Below are 20530 nucleotides of genomic sequence, written 5' to 3'. Positions count from 1 at the left end.
ATGTCTTCCAGTACATGCGGCAGTTCTACAACCAGTCGTATTTTGATCGATATGAGAGCTACATGAACAATAGCTTCCAGACTTTGCTGTGGTCTCTCACCGTCTCCATGTATCCACTCGGAGGATTTTTGGGGTCGCTGATGGTCGCCCCATTGGTAAATAAACTGGGCAGGTGAGCATAAGAAATAGTAGCAGGTCATACGGCCCCTTGTGCCTGCTCCGCCATTTAATACGATCGTGGCTGATTCGATCATGGATTCAGGTCCACTTCCCTTCCCGCTCCCCATAACCCCTTATTCCCTTATTGGTTAAGAAACTGTCGATCTCTGTCTTGAATTTATTCAATGACCCAGCATCCACAGCTCTCTCGGGCAACAGCAGATCAGACGACCAAACATGGAATACAGGCTGCCTCACAGTGTTTACAAGGCAGTCATCTGACTGAAGGTTTCAGGTGACAGCATAACCACACTGAGTGTAGCCTCAGCAGTCGCTCACTGTCATGTGTGCCCTGAATGATATTAGAGCCCTGAAGTCACTTCACGTTGCTATTATATTTTTAGTGTTGGAGCCCTACCTCCAACACATGCTCTGTCCAAGAGCTGCTCCTTGTTTGGAGCATGGGATCGGTGAATTTAACTCCAGGCATGAACTTCGTTGAATAGTCTTTCATTCAGCGACAACTCATCATCTTTGGCAGTCCCTCGAAATCGACGAAGAGTTGCTTCCACTCTAAAAATGAGTCCCTAGGTGACTGAACAGTCCAATACAAGAACCAGTCTCTGTCACAGCTGGGACAAACAGTCGTTGAGGGAAAGGGAGGGTGGGACTGGTTTGCTGCACGCTCTTTCCGCTGCGTGCGCTTGGTTTCTGCATGCTCTCGTCAATGAGTGATAACTAACGCTCCTGTGTCACTGATATGCGAGGACTTCAACACTGACATTTTAACGGTGAGGAAATGATCACAACAGATTTTGAAGAGATAATGAGCAGCCAATCATCAGGGAATAATAATGATTTGGGACCAAGATGCACCATTCAGTGCAATACTGAGCCACACAGATAAGAAGGCCGCAGTGTCAGTCTCCAGATCTGAGTCAAGACTGAAGGTGACCTCCTCCAATTGGCCTCTGCGTCATGGGACTAAGACGGGGAATGATCAGTCCGGGTTCCTTCCCATTCTTGATTACTGCCCCGTGGCACCCGCGCCTCGCTTGGCTGTGATGCACCCCATAATCAAACTGTGGCTAGACCCACACATGAAGAAAGATCACTTGATCAAAGTATTGAGGGCCACCAGCACCCATTGCACCCTAGCTCAGAAAGAATCAGGGGGCGAAATTCCCCTGCTGTGCGCCTCTCGTTGACGCCTCCAGAGGGCGCAGACGGGATACAAAAGTGTTTCTGCCAGGCAGGAGGGGTGGGGCGGGGGGGGGGAAACGCTACCGGCTCCCGTGAAATTGTGCAGGAGTGAGCGGAGGCGCGAAACCAGTAGCGCCCCAGTGATTATGTCTTCGTCGTGCATGGCGACCCGTTTTCGCCCCGCGGCAGAAATTGGGCAGCGCCCCGTGAGGCTGCCGGGGACATGCCTCGCAAAGGTCACCACCCCCAAACGGGGCACTCCAGAATTTTGCCCCTTCGGTGTCTTCAGAAGAGAGGAGAAAATTCGGAAATAAGTTATTCTAAACTTTGTGTTTTTTTAATAAAGTGCATGTGGCTTTAGAAATGCGTGTTACATGGAAAGCAATATTATGCCAAGTTGCGGCATCCTTTGGACTTTGCACTATTAAGGTAGTTTACATAACACCTCTTCATATCTTAACACAATTTATTTTCCCTAATTTTTTTCAGGAAGGGCACTCTGTTGTTTAATAATATATTTTCCATCGTGCCAGCGATACTGATGGGAACAAGTCAAGCATCAAAATCATTCGAAATAATAATTGTTGGGAGAATCATTATTGGAATTTGTGCAGGTAAGTAAGGCTACCCAGAGCGAATTAAGCCCCGTGCGGTAACTCCCACACCACCTTGAGGCAGCTTGTATTTAATTAGTCCACAATAAGCTGATATATTTCATACGAACAATAACGGACAGGTAAAGACTCTCTGGTCCACCCAGCCTGTCCCACGCAGTTGCGATACCTTGTGTATCACAATATATACACTCCATCCCACCCGGCACCGTGTGATCTCCTGGGAGAGGCAACAAAGCTCGATAAATCCCCAGGCTAATTTGGGGAAAATTAAGTTGGGGAATGCGTCTTGGACCCATCGACGTGATCGAAACTAGTCCAGGAGATCACTCTGGCCCTGAGTTCCCTGCAGTACCTACTTTCTGTAAGAGGCGATCTCCGCCCCAGCCAGAAACAGGTCCGGCTCTCGTTTAAAGGAATTCAGCGAATCAGCGTTCACTGCACGAGATGTTCCAGAGGCCCGCTGTTCTCTGGGAAAAGAACCATCTCCTGACATCTAACCCAGATCTGGCCTTACACAGCTTACATTTGTGATCCCTGGTACTCCCTAGCATGTTTAATTGAAACAAACTGTTAACTGTCAAATTGCTTAAGAACAACTAGTCTTCAATATGCCAAGACATGGCTGTGATTCTGTGATATTAATTCCTCAGTACGTGACCTGTGCCAGTACAGATATGAATATTAATGGAGTTCAGTTTTATCTGGTGATGTATTGTTTAACACTGGGTGACTTAGTGTCTCCCCACACTGGGTGAATGTGTCTCCCCCCACACTGGGTAAATATCTGGTTCCCCCCACACTGGGTGAATATCTGCCCCCCCCCCCCCCACACTGTGAATATCTGTCTCCCCCCACCCCCACACTGGGTGAATATCTATCTCCCCCCCAACACTCTGAATATCTGTCTCCCCCCTCCCCCCCACACTGGGTGAATATCTGTCTTCCCCCCCCCCCCCCCACACTGTGAATATCTGTCTCCCCCCACACTGGGTGAATATCTCCCTCCTCCCCCCCCCCCACACTGTGAATATCTGTCTTCCCCCCACAATGGGTGAATATCTGTCTCCCCCCACACTGGGTAAATATCTGTCGTCCCCCCACACTGGGTGAATATCTGTCTCCCCCCACACTGAGTGAATATCTGTGTCTCCCCCCACACTGGGTGAATGTGTCTCCCCCCCACATTAGGTGAATATCTGTCTCCTGCACAAAGGGAATTTGGTTTTCGACACCAGTACAGCAGCCTGCCCACAAACATCAGCTTTATTGAATTCAATTTCACAGCATTTAAACTCACAAGTGCTGGGTAATTACTTGCTCCATAACCACGACACAACACTGCCCAGAGCTAATGGGAACAGTATGGCTCTTGTTGGCTCCAATGTTTCCCCAGTGTCGAGTGCCCGTTAGTAGGGACCTATTGGGGTTTGGCACACAGGGCATGTTTTACAGAACTACCAACCCATCAATCGATTTCTCCTTTCTAAAGCAGTGCTTGTAGACATTGAGGATAAAACAAGGCGGTGGCTGCTTTTGTCCAAAGCACAGCATTGTTTATCAGGGTCTTGCTCACATCGGACAGACAGGATTCCTGCACTCCAACCTTGCTCCGCAGTATTTGGTGAAGCCAGCAACTCAATGGCCCAGAATTTGCGGTCCTGATGAAGGTGTGGGGGGAGACAGATATTCTCCCAGTGTGGGGGGCAGGCACAGATATTCACCCAGTGTGATGGGAGACAGATATTCACCCAGTGTGGGGGGCAGGCACAGATATTCACCCAGTGTGAGGGGAGACAGATATTCACCCAATGTTGGGGGGAGACACAGATATTCACCCAGTGTGGGGGGAGACAGATATTCACAGTGTGGGGGGGGGCGGACAGATATTCAGTGTCATTTCGCCTCTGAAACTGACCGCAACTTCAGCATTTAGCGCCTGCACAGCCTAACACGGAAATCCTGAAGTTACGGTCTGTCATTCACTGCTCCTGCACAGGCTTTGCTGTGCCTTCCCCTCCTCCGTCACCCCCCCTCCTCCGTCACCACCCCCCCCCCCACCTCCTCCGTCACCATCCCCCTCCTCCGTCACCACCGCTCCCCCGTCACCACCGCTCCCCCGTTACCATCCCCCTCCCCCGTCATTCCCCCCCGCCGTCACCACCCCCCCATCACCGCCGTCTCCCCCTCCCCCATCATCACCCCACCCTCCCCCTCCTCCGTCCCCACCCCACCCTCCCCCTCCCCCGTCACCACCACACAGCCCCCCTCCCCGTCACCATCCCACCACCCCCCCTCCCCCATCAACCTCACCCCCTCCCCCGTAACCATCCTACCCTCCTCCTCCCCCGTCACCCCCATCACCACCCGATCACCACTGTCACCACACCCCTCCCCCGTCACCACCCTCCCCCATCTCCACCGTCTCCCTCTCCCCCTCCCCCATCACCGCAACCCCCCCCCCCCACCCCAACAGAAATCTCTCAAATCAGGCAAACTGACAAAAAGTTCGGCTCTTCCGCAGTAAGTACGCTGTTCAATTCCCCACTAAAAGTTGGACCCTGTTGGTTTAGGTGCAACTGGGGATTTAGCAGCGTATTGATTGCTTAACAAAGGTTAAGGCCTTGAAAAACTTATTTTAATTTTCTGCAGTGTCAAATTTATCCACTTTAACAAAAATTAAAATTTTTAGGGTATTTAAAAAATATTTATTAAAAAAAAAAGTTTGTCCATCGTTATTTTATCCATGTGAGAGCCCCAATCTTTGTTTTGCTCTCTCTCTTAACAGTTTTCAAAAGTTAGAATTTTAAGAGCTTACCCACTTCCTGGTTTGCTGCATGGCAAGCGAGCCTCAGGTGGGCAGAGGAAACTGTTTTATATATGCAAACCTGTAAATACCTTAGTTAACCACCAGAGGGCTCATCCCCTGGAGTCCCAAAGGATCCCACAATCCCTTGGGAGCACCTGTACTTAAGGAGGCCTCACAGGCTGGAGAGGCACTCTGGAGAACTGCAATAAAAGACTACGGTCGCACTTTACTTTGAGCTCTCAGTATCTGGTCAGACTCTTTATTCATACACTACAGAAACGTTTCAAGGACACCCTCAAAGCCTCCTTGATAAAGTGCAACATCCCCACCGACACCTGGGAGTCCCTGGCCAAAGATCGCCCTAAGTGGAGGAAGAGCATCCGGGAGAGCGCCGAGCACCTCGAGTCTCGTCGCCGAGAGCATGCAGAAAACAAGCGCAGGCAGCGGAAGGAGCGTGCGGCAAACCAGACTCCCCACCCACCCTTTCCTTCAACCGCTGTCTGTCCCACCTGTGACAGAGACTGTTATTCCCATATTGGACTGTTCAGTCACCTGAGAACTCACTTTTGGAGTGGAAGCAAGTCTTCCTCGATTTTAGGGACTGCCTCTGATGGTGGTTCACTGTCTGTGAGAATTCTGCGTTTTGATTGGCCGCTGAGACAGCTTGTTGTCGCCACGGCAGCTTGCGCTCAGGGATTCCCCCACTGTACTCTGCATATTTGAACCACGCGTTGGAAAACTCCGAACTTCTCGACACAGATCACGAGATCTTTGTGGGCAGCTCGCTCCAGGGCCAGCAACGACTGGCTTTGCTTCACCGCTGACCGCAGACTGCGGGCCAATGTAAATGGCCTTCATTTCCTTCAACAAACTTACTGTTGTCCACACTCCTCTTGCGACATCGAAGAACAATGGCTGGCAGGGCCTGATGGGCCTCGGGCAAACTGACCCAAATGGGCCGATAGTTATGTGTTGGGCTGGGTATGACTGTGATAGCTGGTCTGACTTGAAACAAATAAAACAAATTACTACAGTGGACTTATACCATAATATATTGTATATTATATATCAACATATATTTTATATATTAAATACATAATAATAACTTTTATTTATAAAGCGCCTTTAACGTAGCCCCAAGACGCTTCACAGCAGTGTTACAGACAAACAGATAAATTTGACACCGAGCCACAGAAGAAATTAAGGCAGATGATCAAAAGCTTGTTGAAAGAGGTAGGTTTTAACGAGCATCTTAAAGGAGGAAGGAGAGGTAGAGAAGTTTCGGGAGGGAGTTCCAGAGCTTAGGGCCCAAACAGCTGAAGGCACGGCCACCAATGGTTGAGCAGTTATAATGAGGGATGTTCAAGAGGCCAGAATTTGAGGAGCACAGACATCTTGTGGGATCGTGGGGCTGAAAAAGATTACAGAGATAGGGAGGGGCGAGGTCATGGAGGGATATGCAAACAAGGATGCGAATTTTGAAATCGAGGCGCTGTATAACTGGGAGCCAATCAAATGTAGGTCAGAAAGCACAGGGGTGATGGGTGAGCGGGACTTGGTGCTAGTTAGTACACAGACTGCTGCGTTTTGGATGACTTCAATTATATAATAACACAGTTAAATAATACAGATAAATAGTAAAGACAAAAGCAAAATACTGCAGATGCTGCAATCTGAAATAAAAACAGAAAATGCTGGAAATCTCAGTGGGTCAGGCAGCATCTGTGGAGAAGAAGCAGAGTTAATGTTTCAGTTCAAATCCGACCAAAAACATCCACAGATGCTGCCTGACTTGCTGAGATTTCCAGAATTTTCTGTAAATAGTAAAGATCTTGTCTCTGCAAAAATAGGTATGTGCACATTAGGCCAATAAACAATATTTTCCTCGGCCTTGTTTTTCCCCTCTTATTGTCTATTCTATTTAGCCTATTTGGGAGGCCTTATATTTTTTTCCCTACATTTATTCGGTGGGCCTGTGTTCTATGGTGGGCCTGGGGCTGCAGCCACTGCACCCCCCCCCCACCCCTACATCTGCCTCTTCTGCAAAACTGCCTAAAACCAGTCGGTGGGTACTTGCACATTTAAATTTGGCTTTTACTGCAGCAAAAGGAGATTTTTTTAAAATCCTGCAGTGGGGGAATTTGCGACTAGTATTACCCACTCCCGCCCAGCACCAGGAAATCCAGGACACTGTTGCCAAACTCAGGTCATTCATTCATTTAAAAAAAATAGGAACTGTGCTTAATTACAAATCGATGACTGTTCCTGCTCTTCCATCTAGGCCTCTCATCCAACGTGGTCCCCATGTACCTGGGCGAACTTTCACCTAAGAACCTCCGAGGTGCCATCGGTGTGATGCCTCAGCTATTCATTACAATCGGAATCCTGATTGCCCAGATATTTGGAATAAGAAGCATTCTTGCCAATGAAAGAGGTACTCATCTCCTGGTTATATTCGTCTCGGGCACAATGGGGTAAATGCAAACAAAAAAAAAGTGTCTGCTGTTGTTATTGTTCTTGTTGAGGTCATGAAAGGCACTATAAAGATAGAAAGACTTGCATTTATATAGCGCCTTTATCTAACACTGGACGTCCCAAAGTGCTTTACAGCCAATGAAATACTTTTGAAGTGTAGTCACTGTTGTAATGTGGGAAACGCGGCAGCCAATTTGTGCACAGCAAGTTCCCACAAACAGCCATGTGATTATGGGCAGATAATCTGTTTATTTTTAGTGATGTTGATTTGAGGGATAAATAATGGCTCAGGACACCGGGAATAACTCCCCTGCTCTTCTTCAAAATAGGGATCTTTTACGTCCACCTGAGAGGGCAGACGGGGCCTCGGTTTAACGTCTCATCCAAAAGATGGCACCTCCGACAATGCAGCACTCCCTCAGCACTGCATTGGGAGTGTCAGCCTATGTTTTTGTGCTCAAGCACCTGGAATGGGACTTGAACCCACAACCCACTGACTCCAGAGAGAGTGCAACCAACTTAAACAGGCAAAGGTCCTTGGGACCGAAATTCACCACCGCTGGAAACGGGTCGCACCTACCGTTTTTCCTGTGTTTTCACCGCTGCGGTGGCCTCTTGCGCAAAATTCAGCTTTGTCTTTTCCGAGCTGGGCGGAAGTCAGTCATAATGGGGGCGGAGTCTCCACCGCTGTCCGTCATCAGCCTGGCGCTGATGACATCATGATGGGTGTGCATCACCACGTCGCTCTCCTTCATTTAAAGGGGAGAGCCACTGCGAGCTCTGCCATTATTTTAGTTAGGTGCTCTGGGCCACCAGGGAGGGTCTCGGATGGGCCAGCGGCCTGGCACCCAAGAGAGGGGGTGCCAGCTTGCCTGTTGGCGGCCCGGCCAAGCCCGGGAGCATAATTGCCGGGCCGACCTGGCAGTCGGCTGACAAAAAAAATAAGATGGCGTCCGCAGCAGTGCGCCCTCACCTTAAATGGCGGCTACACCGCTATTTTGCACACAGTGCACCGACAGAAGAAACGGTTAGGTGAATTTTGCTTGCGGGGCGGGAAATCTGCGGTGCCCACTTTGATGACGCACTTAGGAGGGGTCGGCAGCAACAGGGCGGAACTGGGGATCGCCGGAAAAAGCACCATGAGAATTTCGCGAGCAGCGGTCATTCGACTAAAATTTGGCGGCCATTCGACTCCCCTGCGTGGGCGCTGCTTTCCGGCGGTAACGGGACTTGTCGGGAGGCTGGATTTCGGCCCTTATCTTCTCTTTTTTTGTTCTTTTTAGGTTGGCCGTTACTTTTGGGACTGACTGGAATCCCTGCCATTGTGGAGCTAATTCTGTTACCCTTTTCCCCTGAAAGTCCCAGATACATGCTGATCCAAAAAGGCAATGAAGTGGGAGCAAGAGCAGGTAACTGCGTAAAATAAGGCCAAACGGCACTGATTTTGGTTCAAGGCTGCCGTCATACTGCCACTTGCTGTGAGAGATCATGGCTGAGATGTGACAAGAGTTGGGCAGCGAGAGATCGTGACGGAGGTGCGGCAAATAAGGGTGCGGGGCCCAGCAGAGCCGAGGGCCCAGGGACAGCACGGGCCAGCCCACACTGCGATATGTGTGCGCACCAGTTCTGTGCAGCCGAGCAGGTCTCCAGTCGTCCTGGTTAACCCTTGCCACTGGATAAAGGCCGACCTCTGTCAAGCCCGTGTGGTGGCTGATGTGCAACGGTCACCACACGTTAAAAAAATCCACGCACAGGCATCTTCCACCCCTTCAATTGGAGGAGTTCTGGACTGGAACATCGGGTCCTTCATTGAAACATCCATGAACTCAACCTTTTTGGTGTGGAAGCAAGTCATCCTCGTTCGAGGGCTCACCTATGATGATGATGACTTACATGTTGATGTGAGATGGATTTGCTCGGTCGCTGATGTGGAAGTGGCTGCACAACTCCGGCATTACAAGTCTGATCTGACTTCACATGCACTAAAGCCAAGCAGTGTCCGACCTCCTGCAATGGGCTTCTTCCGACCCAATTGGGCTTGACACTGTGGGCAGGGTAGCTCCTGTGTAGTGTGAAGCCAGCTTTAAATGGTACCCAACAGGGGGCTAATGATCTCCTGCTCACTCCATAAACTCGCTGCAACATCTTTCCAATATTGCTGAAAGTCAAATGATCCCATTCACACTCCGACATTAAGAAATAGATGAAGGGGAGCAGAGCCCTGATTGTGTAAGCATGCAGGCACAGAGCTGTTCCCTGATTGGCAGAGTGCGACTCGCATCCTGCACTATAACTCACATGACAGTTGTGTTTGTCACTCAACAGCAACAACCTGTATTTATATAGCGCCTTTAACGTAGTAAAATGTTCCAAGGCACTTCATAAACTAGAGGTGATCCAAAACTCGGCAGCCATGATGTCTTGCGCATCCACAATACGTCCACTCCGCTACCAACGTTCCCCTGAAGCTGTGGGCCACACAGCCACGCAGCGGTCTGGAGGTCCCACGCAGGCTGGCCACCGGCTTCTGTGTGGAAAAAACGCGCATGCGTGGAAATTTGAATGGGCCACGCACCAAAAATAATGAGAGGGAATATTACTCCCCGCCCCACCCGAAATCCATGTCATCTCAGAGCGAGAGAGAGGCAAAAAAAAAACATATATAAGCCCAGGACAATTAGCGGCAAAGAAATCTGGAAAATACCTCTCTGACTCTTGCCCCCCGATCCCTACCCTAGGCATTCGAAACTAGTCCAGGAGACCACTCTGAGCCCGATTAATGTCCTCCTGTATGGGGTGCTATCCGCCCCAGACTGAAACAAGTCCATCCTCGCTTGAAGGAAACCTCGAAATATAATAGAAAGTAACTAAAACGCGATGTTATAAATAGTGGAGCTCAAATGTATTGTGTTCAAGCTTTAAGGCGGCTCAGAGGCTGGGACGACGTGGATGACGAAATAGAGGAGATGCGTTTGGAAGACCAATCCGAGAAAGCAGAAGGTCGTCAGTCTGTGCGCAATCTCTGCTCATTCAGATCGCTGCGCTGGCAGCTCATATCCATCGTTGTTCTGAATATGGGACAGCAGCTATCTGGAGTCAATGCAGTAAGTAATGAAACCAAAGTACTTATCAACACATGTAGTGGATAAAGAAAAGAACTAGCATTTATATAACAACATCTTGGATTTACGTAGCGCCTTTAACGTCTAAGGCTGCCCACTTGAGCTTCCCTGATTATAATTGCTCAACCATTGGTGGCCGTGCCTTCTGTTGCCAAGGCCCAAACTCTGGAACTCCCGCCCTAAACCTCTCTACCTCTCTTTCGTCCTTTAAGACACTCCTTAAAACATACCTCTTTGACCAAGCTTTTGGTCACCTACTCTACTCGGAACTCCTTCATGGCAAACGAGCCAAGGGTGGGCAGAGGAAACTTTACAAGTACACCCTCAAAGCCTCCCTGATAAAATCCCCACCGATACCTGGGAGTCCCTGACCAAAGACCGCTCTAAGTGGAGGAAGTGCATCCGGGAGGGCGCTGAGCGCCTCGAGTCTCATCGCCGAGTGCATGCAGAAAACAAGCGCAGGCAAACCTGTCCCACCCTCCCTTACCCTCAACGACTATCTGTCCCACCTGTAACAGAGACTGTGGTTCTCGTATTGGACTGTTCAGCCACCTAAGGACTCATTCTAAGAGTAGAAGCAAGTCTTCCTCGATTCCAATGACTCTAATTTCTACTTATGCGGCTCGGTGTCAAATTTTTTATCTCATAATACTCCTGTGAGGCGCCTTGGGACATTTCACGACGTTAAAAGCGCTATATAAATACAAGTCCTTGTTGTTGTCATAGTAAAACCTCCCATGGTGCTTCATGGGAGCGTTATCAAACAAAATTTGACTCCGAGCCACATGAGGAGATACTCGCACAGATGAGCAAAAGCTTGGTCAAAGAGGTTGGTTTTAAGGAGCGTCTTAAAGGAGGAGAGAGAGGTAGAGAGGTGGAGAGGTTCAGGGAGGAAGTTCCAGAGCTGAAAGCAAGGCCACTGATGGTTGAACGATTAAAATCAGGGATGCGCTAGATTTTCCAATTGAGGTTATTTTGACGCTGGTGTTAAATCGTGCATTTTAAACAGGTTGCTGGTGGTGGTACAATAATGCCGATTAGAGAGGTTAGGTCTGGGTGAAAGGTAGGTGGTCCTCTTGCCTCCGGTATCTCACTCATGTGGTCTTTCTTCATGTTTGAGCCTAGAAAGTGAGTGTCAGCAGGTATTTCATTTGTGAGATGCATCACAGTGGACCCCAATCCTGTGTTGAACCGACGTCAACACACACACATTTCCTTCAGGGGTTAGGGGTAGGGTCACCCATAACAATCAGGTACAGGAACCCTGACTGGTTCCCCCTCTGTGTCAGTGTCAGCCGTGGCTCAGTAGGTAGCACACTCGCCTTTGAGTCAGAAGGTTATGGGTTCAAGTCCCACTCCAGGGATTTGTGCACATAAATCTAGGCTGACACCCGAGTGCATTGCTGAGGGAGTGCTGCACTGTTGGAGGTGCTGTCGTTTGGATAAGACATTAAACCAAAGCTCCATCTGCTCTCTCGGGTGGACGTCAAAGATCCCATGGCACTATTTCGAAGAAGAGCAGAGGAGTTATCCCTGGTGTCCTGGGCCAATACTTATCCCTCAATCAACATCACTAAATCAGATTATAAGTCATTATCACATTGCTGTTTGTGGAAGCTTGCTGTGTGCAAATTGGTTGCCGTGGTTCCCACATTATAATAGTGACTACACTCCAAAAGTACTTCATTGGTTGTGAAGTGCTTTTGTGGTCGTGAAAGGCACTATATAAATGCAAGTCTTTCTTTCTTCTTTCTCTATCCAGCAGAGGAATGCAAAGCTTTTGTAAATGAGATTAAAATGTGCATTGCTATCTGAGATTACATGAAGATCTTGAATATAAATTCTGCATTAGTAACTTGTAAAGGAAAATTGGCAACAGTTGATAGCCTAATAACACTGTAAAATCTGCATTAGTAATCGCTCTTTTTCCACTATCAATATTTCCATTTACAGATATATTATTATGCAGACAGCATCTATCGAACAGCAGGGGTAAAGGAAAATGACATTCAGTATGTCACTGTTGGCACGGGAGCAGTCAATGTCTTCATGACCATAGCAGCAGTAAGTCCGAATAAGGCTCTCATATAATCACTCTTTGCCAGACGTTATTAGAGTTGGATATGACTGCAGTACATTCACCAGACTAAGCTCCGACTGTCTTTGTGTTCCGCAGGTTTCTATAGTGGAATCCACAGGGCGCAGGATACTTCTCCTGGTGGGATTTGCGATTTGCTGCACTGCCTGTGCGGTCCTAACAATGTGCCTGAACCTACAGGTTTGTTGAAAGGCTCATCCTCTGTGGATGCCGACAGGGTTTAAAAATATATACCATGTCGCAAATAAAAGAAAAAGACTTGCATTTATGTAGCGCCTTTTCATGACCACCAGTCGCCCCAAAGTGCTTTACAGCCAATGAAGTAATTTTTGAAGTGCAGTCGCTGTTGTAATGTGGGAAATGCCAATTTTGCGCACAGCAAGCTCCCACAAACAGCAATGTGACAATGTCCAGATCATCTAGTTTCGTTACGTCAATTGAAGGACAAATATTGGCCAGCACACTGGGGAGAACTCCCCTGCTCTTCTTCGAAATAGTGCCATGGGATCTTTTACATCCATCTGAGAGAGCATATGGGGGCCTCGGTTTAACGTCTCATCTGAAAGATAGCACCTTCGACAGTGCAGCAGTCCTTCAGTACTACACTGGAGTGTCAGCCTAGATTTTAGTACTCAAGTCTCTGGAATGGGACTTGAACCCACAACCTTCAGAGACGAGAGTGCTACTGACTGAGCCACTGGCTGTTAACGTTCAGAATGAGGGGTCGCTGTTGACGTGCCACAAGGGAGCCATTGACTTCGAACTTAAGCTGTGCAATATAAGCAGACCAGTGCATTATGCAGGTAAAATTCTTTTAACAGAGGCATCGATCAATTTATTTAAACGGCAACACTGATGCTGAAATAGTGAACAAAGTAATTTCATACACAGGTGATAAGTGTTCATTCCCTGATATCACACCATAATTCAAAAACCTTTGTGAATTTCTGTCTCCGTTTGTGTCCTCATTTTATTTTTTTTAAGTGTTATAGCTTGTCATGGTTATAGTTGTGAAGGTGAGTTTATTTCCCATTGAAAGTAATGGGACCTTAAGCACATGTGCCTGATGTCTTCCTCAATCATTCTCAAAGTGCTAATGTCCCAGCTGTAATTGGCTCCCACTGTTTGCTCAACAACAACAACTTGCTTTTATATAGCACCTTCAACGTAGTAAAACGTCCCAATACACTTCACAGTAGTGTTATCAAACAAAATTTGACACCAAAGCCACGTATGGAGATATTAGGACAGGTGAAGTAGGTTTTAAGGAGCGTCTTAAAGGAGGAAAGAGGTAGAGAGGTGGAGAGGTTTAGGGAGGGAGTTCCAGAGCTTGGGGCCTTGGCAAAAGAAGGTACGGCCGCCGATGGTTGAGCAATTGAAATCGAGGATGCTCAAGATGGCAGAATTAGAAGAGCGCAGACATCTCGGGGGGGGTTGTGGGTCTGGAGGAGATTACAGAGATGGGGAGGGGTGGAGGAGGCCAGAGAGGGATTTGAAAACTAGGATGAGAATTTTAAATCGAGGCATTGCTTAATGTAGGTCAGCGAGCACAGGGGTGATGGGTGATCGAGATTGTGTGCCAGTTAGGAGACGGGCAGCAGGGTTTTGGATGACCTCAAGTTTACGGCCACAAGCACTGGGATAAAGCACAATCGGGTTATTCATAATGCATCTTATACTATGAGAGTGATCATTTATTCATATCGTCTGAACATATCCCACTCATTTATTTATAACATGAGTTTGATATTAACTTACTTGATTTCTTGTTGCATTGCTCATTGATGCTTTTTAAAAAAAAAAAATCAAGTACATCAATAATCCTCGCACCCATCGCAGTTACATCAATCAATCAATCAACCCTCTGCCTTACTCAAGTGGCCATTCTTCATGTTTGAACCGATGGTGAGTTTTGTTTTAACCACAAATCAATCGAAGAAGCAGAACTCCACCCCTCTCAGACTGATCTCCATTCCATCCCACTCTGCCCACCCCCCCCAGGGTCGCGCCCCACTCCCCTGCCAGCAAGCGCGATCCCACCAGTGAGAGAGAGCCTCTCAGCAGTCCATGCCACAGGGATGCTGCTGAAGTACTCGAATAGGTGTTGAAGGGGCAGGACATCGGGCCAAGGCTTCCACTGAAGGATTAGACCCAGGCCTACAGCACGTAAATGCCTGGGGCTGACTAAAGACAGAGGAAGCTACCTCGGGGCCCTCTTAGTCCACGGGGAAGGGAGAGAAAGCCTCAAAACCTTTACTGATGCATTTTGGGGCCTACTGCCACCTTCCGCACGGCGACCCCAGGCAGCAACGGTAAACGGGCGATAACAGCTACAGCTTCAGGGGACGCATACCCGGCGGGCCGCTACCGGGGAGAAACTTAGAGGGGAGATGGCCAGCTGCTGCCGAAAAAAAACCTCCCGCTTCGCTTCCTGCTCCGGTGCCACTTTGGTCGGTGGTCCAGGACGCCGGGTACCTTGTATACAGAGTATGCAGCTTGGGCCCTGCCCTTTAATTCAGCGAAGAGCCTCTCGTATGTGGCAGTGACACACGGCCCACTGCGTAGCGCTGCTGGGCCATGCGCCCCCCGCTCTCGCGGTAACCCTAATTTATCGCGAGGGGCAAGAATTTTGAGACCCGAGCTTTACTGATTCCTGGCTTTACAAAGAATGGTCAGATCTGAGCAATCGATTAATTTTGTTCCGTTAAGTTCATCAATTTACCTGAGCTGTCAAAGGTTATAGTAAAATTGAGTTGAAGTGGATCTCTGGTAAGTATATCTGAGTCTTCACGCATAAAGAAAGATTTGCATTTATATAGCGCCTTTCACGACCGCAGGACGCCTAAAGCGCTTTACAGCCAATGAAGTTTTTCTTTTAAGTGTATTGTAGGAACTGAAACTGAATATTTTTTACCCACATATCTTTATGAATCATATCACCTGTCAGCAGCTCGAATACTGCCACTGCTGGCATTTGACACTTGTGGTCCATCTCGTGCAGCGTATCCACAATTCCACACCAGTCAGCCTCTGGCCAGGATATCGGGGACGAATGGCACAGCACAGAGCAGATAGTCCAAGATATATGGGGTGGAAAGAGGAGAGGAATTGCGCGCGGATAGATGGAGTTAAAATACAGATCAGCCATGATCTCATTGAATAGCGGCATAGTTTCTGTTTCCTTTTTGATATTTTTGCTTTTCTTTTTTACGATATCACTACACGTAGCAACCTGGGCAATTGTTCCCTCAGAGTAGGTCACATGGGAGAAAATAGACGAAGCCTGACAAAGTAAAGGAAGAAACCGTTAACTTTAGCTTTGGAGTGGAGTTTTGAAAGGTAACGATTCTACCACCGGTAACTGGACTGACGTGTTGTCTGAAGGGGTCTCCCATTTCCCCTTACGCCCTTCCCCTACCCTCTACTTCCTCCAATCAGCTGCTTCTTTCCTGATTAAGTTGGGCAAACCTGCCTCAGAGTGTGAATGGTATAGGGCCTGGGATTAGCATTTGGATCTCCTCATTGGTGATCCGACCCTCCAAGCAATATAGCTATCAGCACACCCAACGTTTTTCATCTTAGACTCATAGAATGATACAGCACAGAAGGAGGCCATTCGGTCCATCGTGCCTGTGCCTCTTTGGTAGAGCTATCCAATGAATCCATCGCCCTTGCTCTTTCCCCATTGCCCTATATTTTTTTTCCTTGAAGTAATTATCCAATTCTCTTTCGAATGTTACCACCACCCTTTTAGGCAGCGCGTTCCAGATCACAAAAAATTTCCTCATGTCTCCTCTGGTTCTTTCGCCTTAAATCTGTGACCTCTGATTACTGACCCCTCTGCCAGTGGAAACAGTTTTTCCGTAGTGACCTTATCAAAATCATTCATGATATTTTGTTCGATGAATCTGTTTGGAAGCAAGGATGCAATTAGAATGCATAAAAATGAAGAAAGATGTAAAGACCCATTAAAAGGAATAAATATATGTTCTCTCCTCTCAGGATAACATTGACTGGATGCCTTATCTAAGCATAACCTGCATAATCGTTTATGTTATCGGCCATGCAATAGGACCCAGTAAGTACAACCCTCCATTTATTTACTCCGTTTGGTTTTACACATTTCATAAAGGAATGATACAGTTACAACCATTTTAAATAGAACTTAAAGCCGAGTGCCCCCTTATCAAAGGGAACCTAGAACAGCCAAATTAACAAATAAAACTTTACAGTGAACTTAAACCAATCAAATTAAAATTTGGCTGCCGGGGGTGATCACTCCAGTCCCTCCAGCGCCCACTTCTCGTGGAAGGCCGTAAGTGTACCGGTGGAGACCATGTGCACCATCTCCAGGGATAAGAGTCTTTAATACTCTTATGAATGACTCCACGAGGTCTAGTATAGTACTTGAGCTGTTGTGACCTTAGTCCCATTTATTGTAACTCCAGAGTGAGGCACAAGCACAGTGGGCAGCCTTTTATACTGGGCCCTGCACACCTATGCAGGTGACCCTCAGGTCACCCACCGCAGCGCCCTCTGGTGGCACACCTTATGTGACGATACAGTTAGTATACATGGTCTACATACATGACACCTGGTGCAAATGTAGCCGCGGAATAGAGACAGGCAGTCGGGCTGAACGACCCCCTCGACCGCCTGCTGGCCTGGACCGGCTGATGGCCACCTTGGCCAGGCCCAGGAACAGTCCTACGAGGAGGCCCTCTGACCTGCCCGCTCCTCTCCGCACCGGGTGCCCAAAGATCAGGAGCATGAGATTGAAGTGCAACCAAAAATCAAGGAGCAGCCCCTTCAAATAATGGAATGATACAGTTACAGAATGTGAAAATCACTGCAACCTCGGTACAATCTGTATTCTGGTGAGTTCATCCTGCATCAATGTGTTTTATTTGCTGTCACATTGACTTTGATGTGATATGGTTGCATTTTAAAGTGGATTTTATATGTAACTTACACTGAATTGCTATACCAGAGTTTATGGACTAACACTGACCCTGTGATTGATTACCAAGCTTCACAGAAAAATACACGACAGCAATGCCATGAAAAAGCAAAAACTTGCATTTACATAGTGCCGTCTCACATCGCATGTCCTCAGGATATCCCCATGTACTTGCAACCAATCAATTAATTCAAATAAAATACAGTCACTGTTGCTAAGTAGCAGCCAATCGGAAACTGCTACAAACAGCAAATGGATGATCTGTTAACCTGTTTTGGGGAGCAGAAGGAATGTTGACCATAAGAACATAAGAACTAGGAGCAGGAGTCGGCCATTGGGCCCCTCGAGCCTGCTCCGCCATTCAATACGATCATGGCTGATCTGATCATGGACTCAGCTCCACTTCCCTGTCCGTTCCCCATAACCCTTGACTCCCTTATCGTTCAAAAATTTGTCTAGCTCTACCTTAAATATATTCAATGACCCAGCCTCCACAGCTCTCTGGGGTAGAGAATTCCACAGATTCCCGACCCTCTGAGAGAAGAAATTCTTCTCATCTCCGTTTTAAATGGGTGACTCCTTATTCTGAAACTATGGCCCCTAGTTCTAGACTCCCCCATGAGGGGAAACATCCTCTCTGCATCTACCCTGTCCAGCCCCCTCAGAATCTTATAGAATTGCACCGTCTGAACAGGCAGCGTCACAGTTTAAAGCCACATGCTAAAGCCAGTGATCCTACATTTCTTCAGTTCTGTCGCCCAACTGATGCCTTATTCGGGTTGGTGGGGGCGGAAATAAGGCTTGGACCCGGCCTGGGTCACTCTCCCCCTTTTAACATGCTGTAGTTTTTTGGGAGGGGTGGCGGGTAGAATTGCCACCAGTTCTATCCCCTGCCCCCACCGCCGACCCCCCCCCCCCCCCCCCCCCCACCCCCAGCATACCGTATCTCTGCATGCAACAGAAGTACAACACTGCCTGGGGGCAGAAGTTCAACACAGATAATTGTGAGGTGTTACATTTGGTAGAAAGAATATGAAGGTCACTTATTACTTTGAGGATGCGAGTCTCGGTGGGGTAGAGGAACAAAGGGACCTCTCTGTACAAAAAACGCAAATCGCTAAACATTGCGACACAGGTTAGCAAGGCTATTAAAAAAAGCAAACCAAGCACTAGTGTTTATTTCCAGAGGAATAGAATTTAAAAGTAGTGAAATTATGCTAAACCTGTATCGAACCTTGGTTCGACCGAGGAGGCTCGAGTGGAGCATAAACGCCGGCATGGACGGGTTGGGCCAAATGGCTTGTTTCTGTGCCGTATCATCCAATGTAATCCTATGTAAGTGGAACCCACTAAGTTTGGAATGGCCATTTTCCTGACAGTAACCAGTCGCATAGTGATCAGCTGCCCTGGGCTTTTCTGGAATAAGGGAGAAGATTGTGAAGAGCAGATCCCTCTTCCTTCAGATCTTCTGGCTCTCTCCCATAGTGGCCTCCCTTTGATGACTATTTCCTACCCTGCTGCACCCACCCACCGCGAGCCCCAGCTCTGCTGTTCATGGCACGGCTGTCTGCCCACTTTATGAAAATACCTCGAATCCTTGGAATTTCAATGAGGAACCTGGGACAGTGGACGCAAGTCCCACCTACCACGGTAATGACAGGATCGTAGATTTTCAGCACTAGCATCTCCAACAAGTGGCACTCCCTCAGCACCACACTGATTGTGTGCTTAATGGCATGCTTTGTGACTGTGACAAAGGTAAACTATCCCTCCTCTCCTTCTCGACCTGTCTGCATCTTTTGACACGGGTTGCCCACTCCATCCTCCTCCAATGCCTCTCCACCATCGTCCAGCTGGGTGGGACAGCACGCGCCTGGTTCCATTCTTATCTACCTAATCGTAGCCAGAAAATCACCTGTAATGGCTTCTCTTCCCACTCCCGCATCATTACTTCTGGTGTTCCCCAAGGATCTATCTTTGACCCCCTCCTATTTCTCATCTACATGCTGCCCCTTGGTGACATCATCCGAAAACACTGCGTCAGTTTTCATATGTACGTTGATGACACCCAGCTCTACCTCACCACCACTTCTCTCGACCCCTCCATGGTCTCATAATTGTCAAAACGGCGCAGAAATTTTCTCCAATTAAATATTGGGAAGACTGAAACCAGTGTCTTTGATCCCCACCACAAACTGCGTTCTCTAGCCACCGACTCTATTCCTCTCCCGAGCATCTGTCTGAGGCTGAACCAGACTGTTTGCAACCTTAGTGTCATATTTGACCCTGAAATGAGCTTCCAGCCACATATCCGCGGCATAACTAAAACAGCCTATTTCAGCCTCCATAACATTTCCTGTCTCCGCCCCTGCCTCAGCTCATCTGCTGCTGAAACCCTCATCCATGCCTTTGTCACCTGTAGACTTGACTATTCTAACGCACTCCTGGCTTGCCTCCCACATTCAACCCGATGTAAACTTGAGGTCATCCAAAACTCAGCGGTCCGTGTTCTAACTCACACCAAGACCCGCTCACCCATCACCCCCTGTGCTCACTGACCTACATTGGTTCCTGGTTACGCTTCACCTCGATTTCAAAATTCTGATCCTTGTTTACAAATCCCTCCATGGCCTCGCCCCTCCCTATCTCTGTAATCTCCTCCAGCCTCGCAAACCTCTGAGATATCTGCGCTCCTCAAATTCTGCCCTCTTGAGCATCCCTGATTATAATCGCTCAACCATTGGTTGCCGTGCCTTCAGCTGCCTGGAACTCCCTCCCTAAATCTCCCCACCTCTCTACCTCTTTTTCCTCCTTTATGATGCTCCTTAAAACCTACCTCTTTGACCAAGCTTTTGGTCACCTGCCCTAATTTCTTCTTATGTGGCTCAGTATCAAAAGTATTTGTTTTGTCTTATAATGCTCCTGTGAAGCGCCTTGGGGCGTTTTACTACGTTAAAGGTGCTATATAAATACAATTTGTTGTTGTTAAATCCTGGTTTAGGGCTTGAATCAATGACCTTCTGTGCAGAGTTAAGAGTGCTGGCACCATATTGTGGAATTGTGTTGGACAACTGTTAAATTGGGTTCCAC

At 48.0% G+C, this 20530-nt stretch overlaps 1 protein-coding gene across 4 annotated transcripts in view; it reads left to right on the top strand.

Annotated features, from left to right (window-relative positions):
• slc2a5 (solute carrier family 2 member 5) overlaps positions 1 to 20530 on the top strand; it is a 61952-nt gene that overhangs the window by 28183 nt on the left and 13239 nt on the right. For 3 of the 4 annotated variants that reach the window (XM_070860504.1, XM_070860506.1, XM_070860505.1), the window contains 8 exons: positions 12 to 172; positions 1852 to 1976; positions 7067 to 7219; positions 8544 to 8669; positions 10177 to 10364; positions 12336 to 12446; positions 12559 to 12660; positions 16483 to 16558. In XM_070860504.1, the coding sequence (XP_070716605.1) occupies positions 12 to 172; positions 1852 to 1976; positions 7067 to 7219; positions 8544 to 8669; positions 10177 to 10364; positions 12336 to 12446; positions 12559 to 12660; positions 16483 to 16558 (1042 nt within the window). Of the gene's footprint in view, positions 1 to 11; positions 173 to 896; positions 951 to 1851; positions 1977 to 7066; positions 7220 to 8543; positions 8670 to 10176; positions 10365 to 12335; positions 12447 to 12558; positions 12661 to 16482; positions 16559 to 20530 lie in introns of those variants that run through there. The other variant, XM_070860507.1, reaches the window with a different exon arrangement.

This window comes from Pristiophorus japonicus, chromosome 18 (assembly GCF_044704955.1).
Source record: "Pristiophorus japonicus isolate sPriJap1 chromosome 18, sPriJap1.hap1, whole genome shotgun sequence".
Lineage (NCBI taxonomy): Eukaryota > Metazoa > Chordata > Chondrichthyes > Pristiophoridae > Pristiophorus > Pristiophorus japonicus.
The sequence above is the reverse complement of the archived record's forward strand: the minus strand, read 5'-3'. Positions and strand labels throughout refer to the sequence as shown.